At 45.8% G+C, this 19,796-nt stretch overlaps 1 protein-coding gene across 3 annotated transcripts; it reads right to left on the bottom strand.

The window, feature by feature from the left end:
* Positions 1 to 483: 483 nt before the first annotated feature.
* SEC23B (SEC23 homolog B, COPII coat complex component) lies at positions 484 to 19,482 on the bottom strand. Of its 3 annotated transcripts, none has more exons than XM_063328059.1 (20): positions 19,351 to 19,482; positions 16,378 to 16,613; positions 15,286 to 15,343; positions 14,629 to 14,715; positions 14,189 to 14,425; positions 13,724 to 13,809; positions 12,781 to 12,925; positions 12,074 to 12,232; positions 11,124 to 11,239; positions 9,807 to 9,930; positions 9,250 to 9,330; positions 8,842 to 8,931; positions 7,934 to 8,040; positions 7,612 to 7,765; positions 6,181 to 6,258; positions 5,749 to 5,910; positions 4,845 to 4,931; positions 3,069 to 3,224; positions 2,125 to 2,190; positions 484 to 933 (listed from the first exon to the last, which is right to left on the bottom strand). In XM_063328059.1, the coding sequence occupies exons 2-20, from the start codon at positions 16,596 to 16,598 to the stop codon at positions 844 to 846; spliced, it is 2,304 nt and encodes a 767-aa protein (XP_063184129.1). In that variant the 5' UTR covers positions 16,599 to 16,613; positions 19,351 to 19,482; the 3' UTR covers positions 484 to 843. The 3 variants fall into 3 exon arrangements, with proteins under 3 accessions (XP_063184129.1, XP_063184130.1, XP_063184128.1); XM_063328060.1 differs by having other exon boundaries at positions 19,347 to 19,433; XM_063328058.1 differs by having other exon boundaries at positions 19,251 to 19,391.
* Between the last annotated feature and the right edge of the window lie 314 nt (positions 19,483 to 19,796).

Below are 19,796 nucleotides of genomic sequence, written 5' to 3'. Positions count from 1 at the left end.
CGGCAGGAGGAGGGGCGAGCGGGTGGCACGGCAGCGGCCGAGAACCCAGCTCGGGCGGGAGCTCCGCGGCTGAGGCGGTGTGAGGCGATTGAGCCCGGCTCTGGGCGCATCCCACGGGGACAGCGTCTCTTTCGGGTGCAGGGCCGGTTTTCCTGTCAAGTTTTCAAGCCTGTTAATGCTGTTGAAAGGGGGAAGAAGGGAGAGGCTGGCTTTCAGGCCCTGAGTCACGCTGAGGGCCAAGGCAACACTTCCCCAGGCTAACGCCATTCTCAAAGCGGGAGTTGTAGGTCTCGCTCCACTCCCTGCATCCATAAAAGCATTCTCCGCCATCTAATACGTGTTCTGCAGTCTCTTGCCTTTAGGAGCGCTTTGAAATTATTTTCAGTAGCGTGTACACAGCCCCCAGGGGTTACATTTTCAAAAATGGAAAGGAGGGAGGCCCACTCCGTTGACTCACACAGCTGAATTAGGGATAGCATTAAGTAGTAATACTCTTACCCAGTTTTATTTTTCATTAATACCACTCCCAGATTGCTAAAAGACACCTTTTAAGAACACACAACATTAAAAATTAAGCTAAAGGCTGTTAAAATTGGCTAAAACATCCTTTAGCTCCAGTTACAATGTATGAAAAATGTAGAGTAAACAGAATATAGACAAAAGGGAGTACAAATAAATTAAAATCTAGAAGGGCCAAGTACAAAATGCTCCCTGCGTATTTATTTAATTTCATACTTAAAAACCTTGATCTAAAAGAGAGAGAAGGAAATGTAAATAAATGGTCCGCTTCTGTCAACACGATCTATGTAACTCTTCTGTTCTTGCTGCTTGGTTGGATGAAAGTCATGATGCACTTGAAACTGCCAGCTTTTTGAGATGGTCCATGAACACCTGGAGACTAACATCATCTGTCAAGATTGGTGCTCCCGATTCCTGCACAAAAATAAAGAAATAATGAGCCTAAAGTAGTGGTGTTAACACTGGAGTCTAACTGAAAGCAAATCAGGTGTCAGCATTCTGAACGAATTGCCTGCTGAATCAACCACCTTTTTTCCCCGCAAAGGACAGATACCTAGCCGAAAGATGCTACTCATTGCACTAGAGGATAGTGTCAGTGCCGTTTCCAATCTAAACTACTGGGAAAAAAACCATCTCTTCTTTCTAAAACATTAGGAATTTTGCTGCGCAGAGCTCTACACAAACAAGGTAAAGAAAGAGGATATAAAAGTCTCGTATTGTCAGATAAATTAAATCTTTATGTATCCATATGCTAGTTACTTTTTTCCAGCATACTAAATACACTGTGACCTACGAGTTTTAAATCATTTTTGTAGGGAAGGGTGAAGATAAATTTCTACATCAGGTCATCTGAAACCTCTAAAGAGCATATTCTACATCAAATTAGCTGCTTCCTTCAGTAGCAGCCACCACAGAAAGCTCGCCTGCTCCGCCTGTGCCCCACGTGTCACTGGGATACAGGAAGGGAGATGGAAGGGGCAAAGCACTCCTTGTGGAGACCATTCATCTCCTGCCATTAATCTGCTGAGGTACTGAGCTGTTCTGGCAGCACCTCTATTTGGGCAGACGTTCCTTGGATCCATGGAGAAAAAGCCCCAAAGTCAACTGGATTTTGTGGAAAACGGGGAGGGGGGCGATTCAGTACAAGAACAGGAATACAAGCTTAGTCATTCATGCTTGAAAACGGTATTTTGATCATCTTGTCATCTAGTGCTCCCCACCACTACTGTTTATCTTATCAACAACCATGGATTTGAATAAGCAGGTTGAATGAAAATCTAACGTGCCTAAGCTTTAGAGACAAATCTCATAAATCAGCTCTGTCTTTTAAAATGCTACAATTATTGCAGTCTCAGCTGGTAATGCCATTATCAGATCCTTTGGCACACAGAAATAACCTTGTTTCCTCGCACCGTAAAGCACTGTAAGATTTTCAAATCCAGTCACATGTGTCTGCAAAAAGCTCTTCGGCAAGAAAGAGAGGACAAGTGTAACCTGCTCACAGTTTGTGGCCAGGTGGAGAAATAGGATGACTACTACGCAGACAAATACGTAAATGTATATTTTACAGCATTCCCAAACATGAGCAGCTCTTCCATTGCTTACCTGTCCCCAGGCATAGAGGTTATTGTGGGTCTGAGAAGGGTTCACTTTAGACAAGAGGAACCGGGCCTATAAAGAGAAAACATTGGAGAAGTAGTTATGTAAAATGGCAGACCTGTCAGCTCCCTCAAGACTCCTTACTGCCTTAGATCATGACTAACGATGTCTCCCTGCTTTTGCAAGGTACAAATTTAACTTAAACAGGTTTCAAGTCCAGAAACAGCCCTGCTCCACAGACAACTTCTCTGCAGGGGGCACAGAGTGCTCTGCTCCAGCAAGCAGCGCTGGCCTGGCAGGGCAGCTCCGGTTCCATGTGACACAGACACGTCACCAGCACTGTCCCTCGCACGCCCCCATCCGCTCTTTGGAAAAGAGGTCAGTGGAGAACCAGCATAACATGGTCACATCAGAAATTAATACCAAATGTTTGTTTTGGAGCATCAGTTCCAGGCCCTTCACTGCTACAAACAAGCCAGATACACACAAGCACAGCACAACTGCAGTTCCAGGAAGAGCAAAAACAGGAACTATTTTATATCCTCCTTCAGCATCCAAGAATAAAGGAACAGATGGTCAATCACTCAGTGTAACTTACTGTCCTAGCTAGTTAACTGCACTCCCTGTCTCGGGTAAGTTTAGATATGGAGCCAAATTATTTCTTTCCAACCTCTTTGGGGAATAAAAAGATAATTAAGCTGGCTTTTTCAGTTTTTGTTTTGTTTTTTTTTCCCCCATCCTCAGACTTCAGAAGCACATCCAGCGTGTGACTGATTTATTAAAAGACAATGTTGTAGTAAGAGCTCATGAGAAAATATGCAAGCTCTATACTTTGAAAAGCTAAATTACCACTGTATTTAACTTACAGAACCATCTTCTTAGTAAAGCAGAACAAGACAGGTATTTGCTCTATTCAACAACAGAAAAAGTTCCTCGATAAACCTGCTTACCTGACTGCCCCCATGTTCGGTGTGGATGTAACGCGGCATCGGGAATCTAGTCTGCAAGATTTCCTGGGCATCATCCAGTGGGGCTTGCAGTAGGTGCTTGAAGTTTTCATATTCAGGCATGTCTTGGTAACCGGCTTTCTGCCACTGTGCGATAGTCTATTGACGGGACAGGGAGGAAATGAAAAAATAACAGAGATGTCTGCAAGCCTCCCCTTCTTAATCTGCATGTCTTAAGGCAGCAGAATGTTACATGTACTTCTGCTTAAACAGCACAGGGCAAATGCTTTTTTTTCCACTATTCTGGCAATAACATTATCTAGTTTCTGTCTGTTCCTGAATTTAAGAACAGGCACTCAACACAAGAGCTGGTAGCAGTTTGTGCGCTGCAAGAGCAATTTGTTAAAAGTGATCTTCAAGCCTTTACGTTTCAGCCTGTGCCAACACAGAAACACAAAGCATTTATAAATCACTGGCATTTTAAATCTGTCTTGGTCTTAAAGGAAGCAGCCTTACAGTATTTTTAAGGTACTTAACAATATGTACCTAACAATTGCTCTGTACATGCGCAGATCACACACTTAGCTCTTCCTTTGTCTAAATTTTACCCAGTTGCTGAGTGTCTTGCTCTGCAACAGTAGGTAGGAACTATTTAAGGTAACTCTGGAAGATTTATTTCATTGTTGACTCAAGCGTTCGACTCCTGTCCACATCAGCTGGGTATCTCTGCTCAGTTCTCAAAGAGAATTAATTCTTTATGGACTGAAGTTGGGAGCTAATAATGGAGCTGCCACAAACTATCATGCCAAACTTTGTGCATTATAATAGCAGTCATTAAATGAAGTAACTTAGTTCAAAAACAAAGGGAACAATTAAATGCATCCCAAAAAGTTTTCACTAGTAGGAACGTTTGACCGTAAACTAAGATGGGTTTATTTAAACTACTCCAATCTGATGCCATGTTTAGGTACAAAAAACTGGATGAGGGCCTCTCCCCAACCACGACTATAAAGGATATGAGGGGGAAAAAGACATCAAAGAACAGGGAGATTTCCAGAGAAAAAAAATGGAAAGCCAGCTTCCTCTTCATCCCTTATCCCTTAACTACTGCAGGGTGTGAGACATTTCCATTCTGCAGCTACAATAGCATACCAGTCTCTTACGAAACCTGGCAGGACTGAAATACAGATCTCCAGGTCTGCATACTGAGGAGGAACTGGAAAGCCAAGGCTTCGCATATTGGTACAAATCTGGATGTTTAGAAGCCGCCCTAAGGATGTAGGCCCTTTAGGATGTACCTGAAGTGGCCAGAGTTACCTCAGTCAACATGGAAGTAAAATAGCTACTGATAAAAATGTCCAATATTTAAAAGCAAAAACTGGAAAAATTTGTAATGGAAATTACAAATTTAAGCAGCAGTATTTGAGTATCAAAACCCAGCAACCAAGTACGTCTTGTATCTGAAAATCAAACTGCAGCTCTCTGCTCTGCTTAGTTTCAAGTTTCTCTGTCCTTTTCCAGGCATGGTAAGGGACCATCTTCATTACCAAACTAACATGACAGCTATTCCTCAGCGCAGAACACATCCTTGGCAACTCCAGCAGGATTTTTTTTGATAACTGGGACAGTGGGGGAAATTGTATTAAAACTGGCAACATGTATATGATGTCATTATGCTAGTGTGGGCTTTGCCAGCAGCTCTTCTCATACTAACAGTGACACTGTCTGCAGGCATGGCAGGAGGGAGGGAGTGCAAAGAGAGAACGTATTTCACTGTACCTCACCAAGGTAGATAACTATCTGGAAGAAAGTATCCATCAGGAGGATTCTGTCAGGAAGAATACTGCTGCTGTCCAAAAGCACTGGCTGGGGAAAATAAAAAAGAGTAAGTCAGGCGCCACTAAGGCCTCAGAACTGTACTAACCTTCATGGTTGGCCGAACAGCTCGCTCAGCCCTGCCCAAATGGACGCGACTCCACCAACAGCTGCTCAGCCCATGTGAATGCCTCGCAGAGCACGGTCAAGCTCCTGCTCATTACTGAATGGAGCAGTGCGTTATCAGCTGCTGTATAAAGCGCAGGATGCGAGAGAGAAACAATCTTGAACAAGATTATCTCAAGAATAATAAGGAATAACACTCTGGCAAATGCGGCCAAGAATGTTTCAAAGTGTTACTCCAGCAGCTCCTGCGTTTCTTTCCTGCCAGAGACCCTCCTTTCAAGGGAATACATGTCTGTCCATGGAATACTTGCACATAGTTAAACACTGCTGCATAAACACCTGAAAACAAGCAGCTGGTGGGAGATTACGACCTGGACGGGATGAGGCTTGCTGACTTACGCAGTGGAGATGGCAGCCTCTGGCAGAGAAGCAAAAGTGATACTGACAGCTGCAATATTCACCAGATGTTGAAGAGTGGGAACTGTGACTTGGGGGGGGGGGGAGGGGGAGAAGGTGGGGAGGTTCTTTTTTGGGGAGTTTTTTGACATTTTTGTCTTTTTTAATCAAAGCTGTAAGCTTACTGAAAACACAATTCGTATTTTACCTTGCCCCATCTCAGTTTTTAATAATTACCTTGATTAAAAAAAAATATATAGGGGCCTTTTTGCTGAAATAGTATTACTCAGACTGAATGCTCGTTATTTTGGATTGGTCCACCTCTTCTAGTTGAACAGGGACTCACCTCAGGAGGTCCATGGAAAGAATAAGCATAAAGGATGGGCTGGATCATAATAAGAGACTGGGTCAGATCTTGCCTAGCAAAGTGGTGACGGTAGTAAGAAGATTCATCTGGACTGTTATTGAAGACCTGCAGGAATGGGGAGCGTCGCAGATGGAACATGAACTGCACCAGAAAGATGAGTGAGAAGAGAAATGTAAGGAAGTTGCCAAAACCTCTGCACCCATCTCCAGTCTTTCTGAACAGCAAATTCTTATTAACTCCTCCGAGTTCTTCCCTTACCAGTCATTTGCAGCACTGAACTACAGAACCAGCCCACCAAATTAAAACAACATCTGTTTCTCCCCTCTTGAATTTGATAAACGGTACAAGACATTTTATCATCACTCTCACTCATCCTTGCACACTTTTCCCATGGCTCTGTGAAGTTCTTACCTGGGGATACAAAGAAAATGATTCCGATAATCTGAAGGAGTTGGGATCATCTTTGTTGTATTGTCCAAATTTCTGACACTGTTGGAAGCAAAATGGATACTTTGGTTATCTCTCTCTTCTTTTGTTTTTGATTTTGTTTTTTGGGGGGGAGGGGGGTTGTTGTTTGGGTTTTTTTAGAATTAACACTTTTTATTTTGGAAGGGTGTTCTTTTGGTTCTTTTTAAACACAGCAACCAAGGCATGAAAATGACAATAACAAGTAATATAAAAATTATTTCTCTTTACAGCACTCGTTTCTGTATGTTACTGGAATGACATCTATTTATCTGAGTAATCTAGATTTGAAATTATCTAAGAATGAAAGAAACAGTGCTTCTACTACTACCCAATATTTTTCCATTAAATCAGGGGTACTACATTACACCTAAACTGCTTTGTATGCTACGAAACACTTTGGCAGCAACTCTACGTCCTTCTGGAGCAGCAGCAGCCTGGCATTTCACGAACTGCTTCCCTGAGAATAAGAAGCATCAATGGTTTTAGCAATTTAACTATAAATGACTGTGCAATCATTTCAGCATGCCCGTGTGTGTTTTGGTACTCAAATCTTTACTTGATACTGGTCCCGTTTTTTCAGTGTCTGATGTGCTGTATGTGTTAGTATCAACTCCACAGGGTGTCTGGACAAAGCCAGCACCAATTTAGGCAATTCAGGCTTCTGAAATTCAAAAAGACAGTAGGAAGTTGCAGAAGTGATTACTACCCTGAACTTGGCACCGGTGAGCCCACATCTGAATGCTGTGTCCAGTTTGGGGCTCCCCAGTGCAAGACAGAGATGGATATACTGGATTGAGTTTAGCAGAGGCCACCAAGCTGGTCAGGCGCTGGGGCACCTCATGTAGAAAGAGAGGCTGAAGAACCTGCGTTTGTTCAGCCTGGTGAAAAGTGGGATTAGGGAGTCCCATCGCTGTCTACAGCTACCCAACAGATAGCTGGAGAAATGGAAATTCTGATGGGAGTGAGGGGGAGAAAATAAAAGAAAAAAGAAAAAAAATCAGTGACAGTGATAAACACTGGAACAAGTTATCAAGAGAAGCAAGAGATCTTCAAAACTCAACTGAACAAGACCTGGAGCAACCTTAAGTTCAAAGCTGGCCCTACTTTGAGCAGGGGAGTTGAACCAGAGACCTCCAGAGGTCCCTTCCCACCTGCATTATTCTGTGTTTCACTATCACTTCTTTAATCTCAGGTTTAACCCTTTCAGCATAACAGATCATACTGGCTTCTGAGCTATTGTGTACTACAACTATGTGACCGTGATCAGAGCACAAATGAAGCAAGTCAATCTGAAAAAAAGAACGGTGTTTTCATTTCCAGAGACCATTTTTAACAAAAACAAGAACACACACAACTGCAGGCTATTGGCCTTACCAGTCTAATCAGCTGTCTGTCCAGCCATCGCAGAACATCAGGTCCCTCCTCAGACTCAGCTCTGTACACTCCCAGTCGTGCCATCAGCACAGCAGCTGCTTCCTGGTCAAACGCAGCTTCTATATGCTGGAGTTGACTCTGTGCATCTGCCCAACTACAAGGTTAGTAAAGAGTTAGTGCTACGTGCACTCACCTTCAGCAAAACCCAAACCAGATTCAGCCTCTGCTGCCAATGCATGCAACAAAATGCTAGAAAAATTCCAGAACAGACTGCAGCTTCAGTTTCTGCCATTCTGCCAAAGAACTGGCATGAGATACTCACTTTCTGGCTATGGTGGTGACACGAATGCGTTTCTGCGTACTGGAGTGTTGATACTGAGTGACAAACTGCACTGCCCCTCTGCCTCCCTGAGGTATTGGTGCGTTGTGCTGCAAATGAAACAAGGTAAGCCTTCAAAACGGGCTGGCTTTTTCATAACTCTGTACACTACAGAGAACTCCAGGGCACCATTTGAGCAATCATAGAATAAGTACAAGCTAGAGACGGACCAGAGAAGAGAGGTGGATGTGTTAGTGTTGTGTTTTCCAGCAGCCCTCAGAGTCAAGTGGTGCTGGACCCATTTAATATTGTGCCTGACACTTCCTCAGCTTGTCCCTTAAAGGATGGCAGCAACTTATCATCTCTATAGCAATAAACATAAGAATGGCAGTACAAGGCCTGAGCAAAGGTCCTGTGAGTCCACCATCCTATTCCCAACAGTAACAAGCCCACACAGCAGAGAAGTCAAAGAGGCACACACATGGAATAGAATTCCTTCGGGGTGGTCTTCCTAGCTTCTAGCTGCCACATGCTCAGAAACTTCCCCAGCCAAAAGCTGCTTCCGAGCCACCAAGTTATTACAACTTGGAGGAGCAACTCTCCAAGAATTTGAAGGTATTTATACTTTTATTCTCCACAGCACCTACTGACAAAAAGACAATTTCTTTTTTGTTAAATAAATACTACAGGAACACAAGGAAAGAATGCAGGGTTTGTACAGAACAAGAGTATTAGGCAATTTATGCATATGAAAACAACCTCTGAGACTATTTCTTTGGCACAGAACACTTGGTTGCTTTGCAACCATCCATCTGCAACACAGGGGATGTCGTTGCATTTCCTGGCCCTGTTACAAACAAATAGTTTGGTGTATAAAAAACAACCAAAAAAACCGAGAAGCCAGGACTGACCTGATTTACCACTTCAAAGTAAATGGCCAGAGTTGTGCTGGGATCCAGACTACAAATTTTCCATTGAGATGTTCCTCCAATTCCAAGCTCCTGCACAGAATTGAAAAGAAAGCAGCATTTTTGTCTGTAGCAGCATGTTAAATTCTGATCAGAGGTGCAAGTTACGGCAGGCCTTCTAGATTTCTTATCTTTTGGGTGTGAACGCAGTTACTGAAGGACATACAGTTAAAAGAAAGCCTTTATGGGGTAAGAATTTAGTCTAGGAAAGACTGTCTTTTCCTAGGGATGTTTCCAAATTGTTCTTCTCGTTGAAAAGTTTGACATTCTAGCTGAGCTGTAGGTCTAGACAGAAGCTTTGCACTGTTTATTTACTTCTTTATTAAAGATTTTTCCATGTCAGAAACTTACATTTTCAGAGACACATGGCCCTTTAGCATTCAGGGATATGCATGGTCCAATAGCTCCTGCAATTTTCAGCTCCCTAGAGGTCTAAAATAAGGTAAAAAAAAGTTGTTTGTTTTTTTTGTTTTTTAAATCAAGTCAGTCAAACAGAATACACACAGACTAAATCAGTTGCTCAGCTTTGGTCAGATTTTCCTAGATCACCTACTGCTACAATTACTGAATGTAAGAGAATCTACACAGTCACATTTTAATAATGAAGACATATTTACAGTGACCACAAGAGAGTATGAAATGTTCCTTGCTGAGTGAGGAGAGGCTGAGCACAGCAGCTCAGCTGCCTTTTTTTTTTTTTTTGTTTAAACACACACACACACACAAACTTAGTAAGCTTCCAAACAAAAATCCCTCTGCTCGCTCCAGTATGGTTCTTCTCTCAAAACAGGCACTACAGCTGACCTCAAACACGTAGAATTTTCTACGCCCCAGATACTTAAATCGACTTTCAAATGAACAGCACTTGTATTTCCCAGTTAATGTCATTCAATGAAATTATCTCTCACCTTCACATCCAAACTTGCACCAAAAGCCATCCGAAATTCCCCGTTGAACCCTTTGTTAAATACCCGCTGGAAGGTTTGCTTGAAAAGAGAAGTGTTGAAGGAGTCTCCCATCACCATTTGTCCTCTGGGAAAGAAAAAACAATACAGAGAGGAACTGAAGCAACTGGGAACTAGAAGTAAGGCACAAAGGATACATCCCTCCAACTCTCATGCATGCAAACACATGCAGAAACTGTTTTAAAGCATGCCTTTGCATAGGTGGAATTCACATCAGGGAACACAATTCATGGACATCTCTTCCAAAGCCAAACAAGTTAATGCTCCATCTTTGCCAGCTTGCTTTCTCAACTATATTTCTTGCCCTTTAGCTGCCTTAAAAATGCTCATGTTCCACCAGATAGAAATATCTCAACCCAGGAGAGCGCTTTGCTGAGCCTGCCTTCCCCGAGTAGGGAACCACCCACACTACAGACAGGATGGCTGCAGCACAAGGACAGGTGCATGGGTCTGTGCTGTGCCTTCCCCAAGTGCCTTGGTTAACCCAGGCCTGATCATATGGAGCTTAGTCATGCAGCCAAAGGGTCAAACAATCTCTCTTCTGCTCACTGAGTATTACATGAGTATTTACAAATGCCTTGCATTTGCGCAAACCATCTTTTGACTCCCTAGACACAGCAGTTTTTAAATGGTAAATAAGACATGTTGAGCCCGGTTTAGCACACAGACTCCCTCACAGAGACTGTAAGGTTTTCAGCAATATGGAACACAGACATTTACCCCTTAGAGACGTCACTTAAAACTAGACCCAAGGAAGCTGAGAATCCCTGGAGAAAGCTCAAGTGAGCTGTTAAGCAGAGCAAATCTGCCCAACGGAAGGAAAGCTTCTACCCACCACTGGTAGCAGAGCCTGACGCTCTGCTGTTCTGACGGCACTTCAGTCATGCACACACCATAAAGCACGGCATCTCTATCCCATAAATTCTGGAAAGGATACTTGCCGTCTCCCAAGGAGGCAGAAGGCATTTGCAAAAGATATGTTGCGCCATGCTTTAGAATACCTTTTTCAAAGCAGGATATGGAGTTTTCTACCAGCAGTGCTAATTCACATGCTGTTTTGAGACTTCAGAAATGTGGACTGGGATCAGGGGAGGTTTGCCATATATATCCTGGCAAATTCAAACCACAGTTTAGAATAGAATGATAAAAATCTTACCCTTTTGCCCTGATAGCAAACTTAACTGCTTTCTGAACCATTCTCCCCCTCAAAAAAAAATAAAGGCCAGGTTCCAACTTTGTGCTCTCCTGCTATGAACATACCCGGTGAGGTTTGCACAACACTTCATCTCTAGCAGTCCAGTCTGATCCAGGGCGCAGGCATAGATGTCAATGCAATGCCCGTTGGCTGCAGTGCGATTAGCCAGAGTCTCGTAGTGCTGGGGAAAATACACACGGTGTTTAGGATGCCACAATGGGCAATTTTTCTACGGCTCTCCAGCTGAGGCCAGCACATGAAACACAAGGTAAAAAGCAATTAGCAGTGCTGTAGTAACTAAACAGCTGTTGGCTCTTACTGCTCTGCTGGAACATGCTTCACCCTCCTAGGAATGGAGGGTTTGCACGTGGATGAGCTTGAGTTGCATGTCACAAATACAGAGAGTGGATGAACTGCATGGGATCTTTGTCTGTGGTAACTTAGTGGAAACCCAAAGGCTTCCAGGTGATAGTTAAAAGAACAGGTGTCATACTGCTTCCTCTAAGCTGGCAGGCACATTTCATGCCTGACATTTTAACTATTTTAACTGTTCTTTCATATGCCAGGAAGACAAAGGAAGCCTTCTGGACGTGACCAATTCTTAGAAGACAGGTTTTTTTCTCCCCAGAAGGAGATACAATGACACTGATGAACAAACTCTCCACCCACCATCAGCTACGAAACAGCACTGAAATACTACTTTCTCTGAGAAGGCACAAGACTGCGCTGGAAAAGTAACCAGGAGGAAGTCTTTTTTACTCTTCCCTTGACCATTCTCACAGTTTAACATACACAAAAGGCTCAGGCACTTCAAGGACAACCATGCAAATATATGGACATACTGTTCCCACATCAAGAGAATGGAATATGTTTATTCCCTGGGGAAGGACACTGAGCAGCTGTCAACATAGCAGTGTATGTAGGTTTGTGTTAGGTCCTTTCCCCCCATTTACTGTTCTGACACAATATTCAGTTTTTGGTTTTTTAAACACAACCAGCAGACACTAGCACCTACTTTGGTGGCCTTCTTCATGAACCTTGCATTGTCCTTCTCTATGTCATGCCAAGAACGGATGGGTGTTTTCAGTTCATCTCCTACCACCATGCCTGGTCCTTGTGTTGGTGGCCCACCTGTAAACAGCATTATTCTGGCCCCGGTGTTTGGAAATGTGCCCTAAAATAAAAATACAGACTTGTATCAGAAAGAGAGAGAGAGAAAAAAAAAAAAGGTGGGAGGGAAGGGAGAGAGACTGATTAAATGGCAATTTCTGCAATGTCATTAAGGACCTGTCTCTGCTAGAGGCTGCTTTGACAAATAGCAATGCATTTCCTGACAGTCGCAGCACTCTCAAGTTCAGACTCAAGCTACGTCAAGCTTCGTGTCCTCATAACAGGAAGCAGGCAGTTTCTGTTTTTACTTAATCTGAGATGACCCTCAGATAAACCCAGTGCGTAGTATCACCTCCATATGGCGACACATGCGAAAATCGGAGACCTTTAAACATCTGCATATTTTACCATTTAGTTGTAAACTCTCAGCCCACTCTACACCAGCTGCTGCTAATTCGTATCAAACATCAGTAGAGACAAATTGCACCTCTGCAGCACAAACTAACTGGGCCACAGACCAAGCTGGCCTGACACTTGCGCATGTCTCGGCAAAGACTGCCAGGTGCTTACTTTGATCAGCTCATCTCAAAAAAACAACAGCACTAAGAGTACCTCCAGTAAGCCAACAGCAATCGAAAGAGCTACTCCAGTGGAACGTAAAGGCCTCTTTCCCTGGGTCACTGGCCATGGGTCCCTTTGCAGTTCTCCAAGCAGATCTGTTAAATTCATGTCAATCTTATGTACTGGCTGCAGAAACCTGCAAAAGTTCAAATAAAATGCTTTCCTACTTATAAGTCCTTTCAGTTTAGAGAAGAAAGAAAGTGCCCCTTTGTTTCTGGCACACATAAACTGCACTGAGATAGTTATCAGAAGCGAAAAGTCATGTGGCATGTTCCCTTACATCCAAACTTTCTAAGATAACAGGCCTGTGCAAAATAAACAATTTGATCAAAGCAAGACATCAGGAACTGACAAGAATGCAAAGTCACATAAAGCACAGGGAAGAACTTCAATGGTGATTTAGTCTACGAAAGCGCAAAAGAGCTGCCACTGAAAAAGAGGGGCTGAGAAAGAGAAAACTGTATTGAACGGAGGCATATACAGCTTTACTGTTCAGTGGTCACTCCTTGCCCGCCAATCATCTTTTTGGACTTGCTGGGTCAGGGGGTAGGATGTGGTATGTAGGGTTGTTATGCATAGAGCAGACCCCCGCATTGGCTGGTCAATCAAAAAGACAGGTCCTTGCTCCAGAGGACTCCTGAGCAATACGCTTTCCAAAGACAGCTACTCTGTTTTCAAGTAGGAATCTAGCCTGAATGGCAATCATGTTCTCGCAACTGCAAAACCAAGATACTATAGAAGTCTAATACATTGCCTACAGCCCTAGTAAATCCCACCCATACATATCATTTGATGTAGGGAAACAACCATGACAAGACAATACCATCCAAATCTTCTTACAAAGACTCCTCTTGGGAAACGCCCGTTTAGAAGCGTGACCCCAAAGAGGCATAAAACATTTGCCCCGCTCTTCTGCTGTGCTGGTGCAGCGTACCTGCTTGAAATAACAGGTTGCTCTGGAGTTTGAAGAGGTCTTCCCTGTTGAATGGGAACAGCTGGCCTTGAAAGCCCAAGCATATCCTAGAGAACAGAAAAAAGGAGGCAGAGGAGATGTACCATTTAAACACTAAACATATTATTTGCTGTTAAGCAATATACCCTGAGGCCTGCAATACTGTAGCATTAAATACATTAAAATCTGTTGAATTATTAATCTTTGAACTCCCATTAGGAATGGATCAATGGGTCCATTATGCAAGATGCACAAACTCTATCTTGGACAAGCTTCCAATGAATTTACAAAGGCAAAAAGACAGGACAGATATTGGGAGGGAAACAGGGTAACAGTTAAGAGCACTGAACCTTCCTTCTTCCCCAAGAGCCCAGAGCTTGAAAGACCACTAGTGGTGTCAACAGAGCTAACAGGAACAAGCCACCAGCCTGAGATGGCTGAACATACCTGTATTTGCTTAGCTGTCAAGTCCTTTGTGCCCCTAAACACGTAGCTCTTGGAAATGCCTTCACAGCTCAGCTCGTGAACCTGGACCATTCTGCCAAAAGTGATAAGCCCCACTAGAGCGTCGGCAGGCAGCAGACTTAGGGACATCTGGAGGGACTCCTTCAGCGCCTGCAAGTCCTCCTCCTCCAAGCATGTGTCGACAACATACAGGAAGATCAATGGTGTCTGTGGACCTCGCTAATATGGAAAGAGATGGATTTACTAGGCGCATGCATATGCCAGGTGACATTTTATAATGCCACCAGCCAAGGAATAAAATGAGCCCTATCTTAAGCACCTTGCAGAAATGTTACTTATTTGCTAAGTAAATTTAATACATGCATAAGCTGTCATAAACAAGACAATTCTGGGGGCTTCAGACTTGCCTGTGATTCACTTACCTGCACTATATATTCAATTGTTGAAAACTGAGGCATAAGCTCTGCTGGTTGATTGACTTCAGATATGCCCGCATATGCCGGAGGGAACTGAAAAAGGGAACAAAAAATTAGGACAAGGAAGTTTCAGAACAGAAATGTAGGGCCCTCCTCCGCAGTACAGAGGCTGCCCTGCTCATGATGTGGTTATTCAAATCTTTATTTATTGCCACTGCACCAACAGTGAAGTATGGACAGCTGCTCAATCTGGTGTAAATAAAAGGTAGGACTAAAGCAGTGATTATGCATTAGCTGAAATTCATTTAGACATGCAACAGTTTCCGATGGCAAAAGTCTACTCAAATCTAATGAACTTCATACTAGGCAAGAACAGTAAACGATAAGTGCAAAAAACACACTGGAAACACATGAGACAAAATAGCATGTTTATCTCCTTCCTATGCCCTGCATCCTGGTAAAGTCACTGGAAAAACGGAACTGAAAATAGACAAGATATCAGGTAAAACAGACCCATTAACAAGTGCCTTTTTCAGCAAGAGAAAAAGGACAAGGGAAGGAATCTAGAAAAGTGGAATTTATGCATAAGATACTTTGCCAGAGGAGGTCATCAATAAAGTGTCCACTGAAAAGATGGAAGGGCTGACGCTTTTTCCAACTTACCTGATTTCTCTGGAAACAGAAGTTACAAGCCCAGAGCTTGGCCCGATAGTCAACTTGGCTGCAAGGGAAAGATGAGGTGTTAGTATAACTGCAGGCACAATTTTACAGCGTGGCTTCACAATTATCTATGCTGGTTCACATTACTGAGGAAGAAACAGAATATCAGACACTTCAACTTGAACGACAGGAGTTTTAAGGATTCAGACTCTTGTTCTATTGCCAGAAAGTCCATTAGCTCATCCAGCCCTGCCACTTCCAGGCTTGTCAGTGTGATGGACCACTGACAGCTCTCCGGAGCTTAGCCTTTGGCAGACAGACTTGGGTCTAAACATTCTTTCACTACACTTGGGCTTATCTCAGTCATCTTATTGTTTGTACAGCTGTAGCACACAAGCACTCCAGTCACAGAGCAGCAGGAGCCATTCACACAGATCCTGCGCAAACACTGAACAAACAGGCTGTTCCCTGCCCCAAAGAGTTTACCCTCCTCAGCCCGTTACAACATCCTGTAACTGCTGCTTATTTCATGGGCTTGATCTCTTCTTACTTCCTCTTACTGGCTTTCCCTGCCTTTTCTCAGCCCAATGCTATGCTCCGACTACGTATGAATCGTATAAATCATCACATGATTTTGGGACCAAGATTATTGCTCTAAAATTCTCAGCAAAACTTCAAAGAAAACCTTGTTGCTCATACTAGAACGGACATACAGGCAGTAGGATGTGTAGGAAGCAGGAAAACAAGCGAACATCACAGCCCAGAGGAAAGTATCAATATAATTATTTTAAGTTTCATCATGCACCACAAAATCCTCTGGGATGGTAAGAAGATTGGCCATTTCCATATCACGTCAGCCTTAATAGCCTCCCCAAAGGCACTCCTCTCTCCTCTGTTTCTGGCAGCTCTAGTAACAGGCTGGCATTCAACATATCTCATTAGGCATGCATAGATTTTATCAAATCCACTACATCTAAATGAATGAGGCTGCCAGGTACTGGGCAGAGAAAAATCGGAATAAGGAAGCAGTGAAGTTCAGATAAAAACTAGGCACTATCCAGCCTCTCTTAACATCCGCAGCCAAGAAATTCATACCAGAGTGGGTTGAGCACCGCTTTGCAAGTCGGCCTGCTACAAAGCACCGGTTCATACTGCACAGGCGGCAGGTCAAGACGCTCCTTCAGTGGGGTCAGAAGACAGGCCAGGGGGACAACCATCCTTGTGGCCTCCAGCCTGCTGGAGGGCCACACGTTCCAGCTGAAACGCACTCCATCACGCTCCTCATTTTGCTGGATGAACTCCAGGTACGTCGCCATGGGACTGCAGAAGCTCTGAAAGGACATAAGCAACACATGTTCAGGCAGCAGTCACTTGTTTGGACAACTGTCCTGCAAAGGAGGGCAGCAGATCAACTACATGAGGCACAAGACATTGCAGGACAAAGCCAATGTGTTATAATGAGTTAATCCCATTATCAAATGAGCCATGTGACTACATTAATCTCTTCTGTCCAGTGCTCTCATCAACATCACAGACAATTAAAACTCCACCAAATCCAATAAAGAAACAAGGAAACAAGGACACTCAAAGCCAGAATGCAAGCTTTTTTCTTGTGATCCACATTTAACATCCCACTCAGCCCCAGGCTGGCCTCAAGTCAATCCTGCCTGACTCAGGTCAGTAAAGGAAAACAGGTCAGACTCATAACACATCCTGAAGCCTTCAGCTAAAACCTTGAGGGGAGAAAAGGAGGCCAAGCCTGAGAACAAAACACTCATCACAAATGTCATCTGGTTGCCAGCCTGCCCTGCTTACAGATGGAAAGGAGAACACGACATAATGGTTAAAAGAAGTCTTTGGTGATTTTAGACACCCTCTTTGCATGGCACCATGTCCCTCTCCCAGTAAGGGAGGAGCTGAGAGTCCAGTAGATTTCAGAAAAGACAGGCTATTCAAGGAGGGATATCTCCAACACACCAGAGGAATCACTCTCTGTACCGCCTTACTAAACTCTTCAGAGTAAGACATGAACAAGACTCCCCAGGCCATCCTTACCTTTACGTCTCCGAGAAAGGGAAGGACGAGCCTACTGTAAACTCACTCGTTGAACGCAGCCCACAACCACCACACAGCACTGGCAGCAACTCACAGAGCCAAGAGCAGCAGCACCATGACCCCCTCTGGCCGAGGAAACTCAGAGGTTTGCCTCCAGCTGCAGATGCTCCAGGATTACCTTACTCCTTATCCTCACTGTAGGCAGGAGATTCAGGAGGGCCACAGGCGTGAGAAATCAGAAGCATTGCTTCCTCCAAAGGAGGACAAGTTTTGGTGTGTGTTTTCCTACAGACCTCCAAACTGATCACTGTTTTCTTTGTCCTTGCTATTAAGGATGTAAATCATTGGGCATTGCCCTGTATTTCCACCCCCACCTCCATACAGACAAATGGAAGGGTTTAGCAACACATGCCTACCACAAATGGGTCTGTCAGAGTAAAAGTCAGAGCTGAGCCTCCCTGTAAAAGATCCCACACATCAGAACAGCAAGATAAACACCCGACATCTCAGGTATGCAACGCAACCGCAGTGCAAATTTACTCCGTGTTCCTCCAACCGCAGCCCAGCACCACCACTACCCTGCTCCGGGCCGAGCCCCAGTTGCCCAGCTGGGTTTGGCATGGGCTGTGGCTCTGCTTTTGGGTCAGGATGGCAGGAGGGGAGGTGTCCCCACCCCAATGAGAGCTGTGCAGGGCCGTTTTAGGGCTGGGTGCCTGCTCAATCTGCCAGCTCCCCCCCAGCAGCAGGGCCCTCCAGCCCCAGTCCTGCAGTGACCTCCGGGGCCCAGCCCAGTGGTGGAGAGGTCCCAAAGCCCCTGTCCAGGAGAGGACAGACCCTTCCAAAGCCTCAGCAGATGAGTGGTGGTAGCATTCCAGTTTCTGTATGAGATCTGCTACAAGGCACACTGCTCACCCACCCCTCCTAGCAAAGCTATAGGCGATACTGCTGAATGTGTTCCAGGGAACGCCACAGATCCCCCAGCTGCTGTGCTCAGCACAGCTATAGGGGACATCACAGATCCTAGACATCACACTAGTGAAGCTATAGGGGCCACCTCTGACCCCCTGTGTCTCTGGTCCCCAGCACTGACACAGGGTAAAGCACTGACCCCCTGCACTGCCACAGGTGGCATTGCTGACCCCAGCCCTGCGGGACACTGCCAGGCCCCAGCACCCCCGGGGGACACTACCAAGCCCTGGATTGGCAAAGCTACAGAGAACGCCGCTGAGCCCTGCGCTGCTCTATGGGACGCTGCCAATCCCCATGCAAGCACTGCTGTAGGGGACACCACAGGGCATCCCCGGTACCTCTCATTGGGAACACCAGTACCCCCCATCAGGGACACCACCGAGCATCCCTAGTACCCCCCATCGGGGACACCAGTACCCCCCATCAGGGACACCACCGAGCATCCCTAGTACCCCCCATTGGGGACACCAGTACCCCCCATCAGGGACACCACAGGGCATCCCCAGTACCTCTCATTGGGGACACCAGTACCCCCCATCAGGGACACCACAGGGCATCCCCACTACCTCTCATTGGGGACACCAGTACCCCCCACCAGGGACACCACCGAGCATCCCTAGGTGTCCCCAACAGGGACACCTGTACCCCCCATCAGGGACACCACCGAGCATCCCTAGTACCCCCCATCGGGGACACCAGTACCTCCCATCGGGGACACCACTGAGCCTCCCCACTCCTCTCTAGGGGATGCCACAGATCCCCTAAGCACCCCCTCACAGGGGAGACCACTGACCTCCCACAACCCCCCCTCACAGGGGACACAATGACCCGCCAGACCCCTCCCACAGAAGACTCCACTGACCTTCCCCCCACCCCCAGCCCTCCCTCACAGGGGACACCACGGACCCCTCCCCAGGACCCCCCTCACGGGGGACGCCACTCACCCCCACAGCCCCCCGCTACAGGCGACACCACCACCCGCAGTCCCCAAGCACGGCCACGGGCGACGGGAACCCCCGGGAACCCCCCGCAGCCTCCACCTGCCTTCGCCGCGCCGCTCCCCGCCGCCGTCTCCCGGCAGGCCCCGCGCGGCCGGCAAGGCCAGCTCAGCGGTACCCGGTGCCCGCAGACAAGATGGCGGCGGCGGCGCGCCCCGCCCTCCGCCGGCGAGGCTTCGCCGACATCTTGGTTAAGGGCACCCGAGGCGCCGTTCTGAAGGAGGGGAAGCGGCGTGACCCTACCAAACATGGCGAGGCGGCGGCGTCAGGGAGGCCATCTTGACTAAGGGTTCCAGGTGCAGCGTTGGAATGGCGATAAGCGGGGTGCCCTTACTAAATATGGGGGGGGAGGCGTCGCCTTCCCGCATCGGCACAGGCCAGCGAGCTACAGGGTGAGGGAGGCGGCTGTTCCCTCAGGGTGCTCGGCAGCTTGGAAGGGTGCTGTCGTGTTCAGCAGGGAGGGTCATCTTTGTAGGCACAGAAACTCCTGGG

This window comes from Chroicocephalus ridibundus, chromosome 3 (assembly GCF_963924245.1).
Source record: "Chroicocephalus ridibundus chromosome 3, bChrRid1.1, whole genome shotgun sequence".
In the NCBI taxonomy this organism is placed as follows: Eukaryota; Metazoa; Chordata; class Aves; order Charadriiformes; family Laridae; genus Chroicocephalus; species Chroicocephalus ridibundus.
The sequence above is the reverse complement of the archived record's forward strand: the minus strand, read 5'-3'. Positions and strand labels throughout refer to the sequence as shown.

What these genes read in the sequence shown, in the direction of transcription:
- SEC23B (XM_063328059.1), bottom strand. Translation starts at nt 16,598, where the DNA reads ATGGCGACGTACCTGGAGTTCATCCAGCAAAATGAGGAGCGTGATGGA. An exon ending in GGCCATGTGTCTCTGAAAAT is followed by an intron (nt 8,932 to 9,249) that starts GTAAGTTTCTGA and finishes AATTCTGTGCAG; the next exon opens with GAGCTTGGAATTGGAGGAAC. An exon ending in CCGAACATGGGGGCAGTCAG is followed by an intron (nt 2,191 to 3,068) that starts GTAAGCAGGTTT and finishes TTCTCTTTATAG; the next exon opens with GCCCGGTTCCTCTTGTCTAA.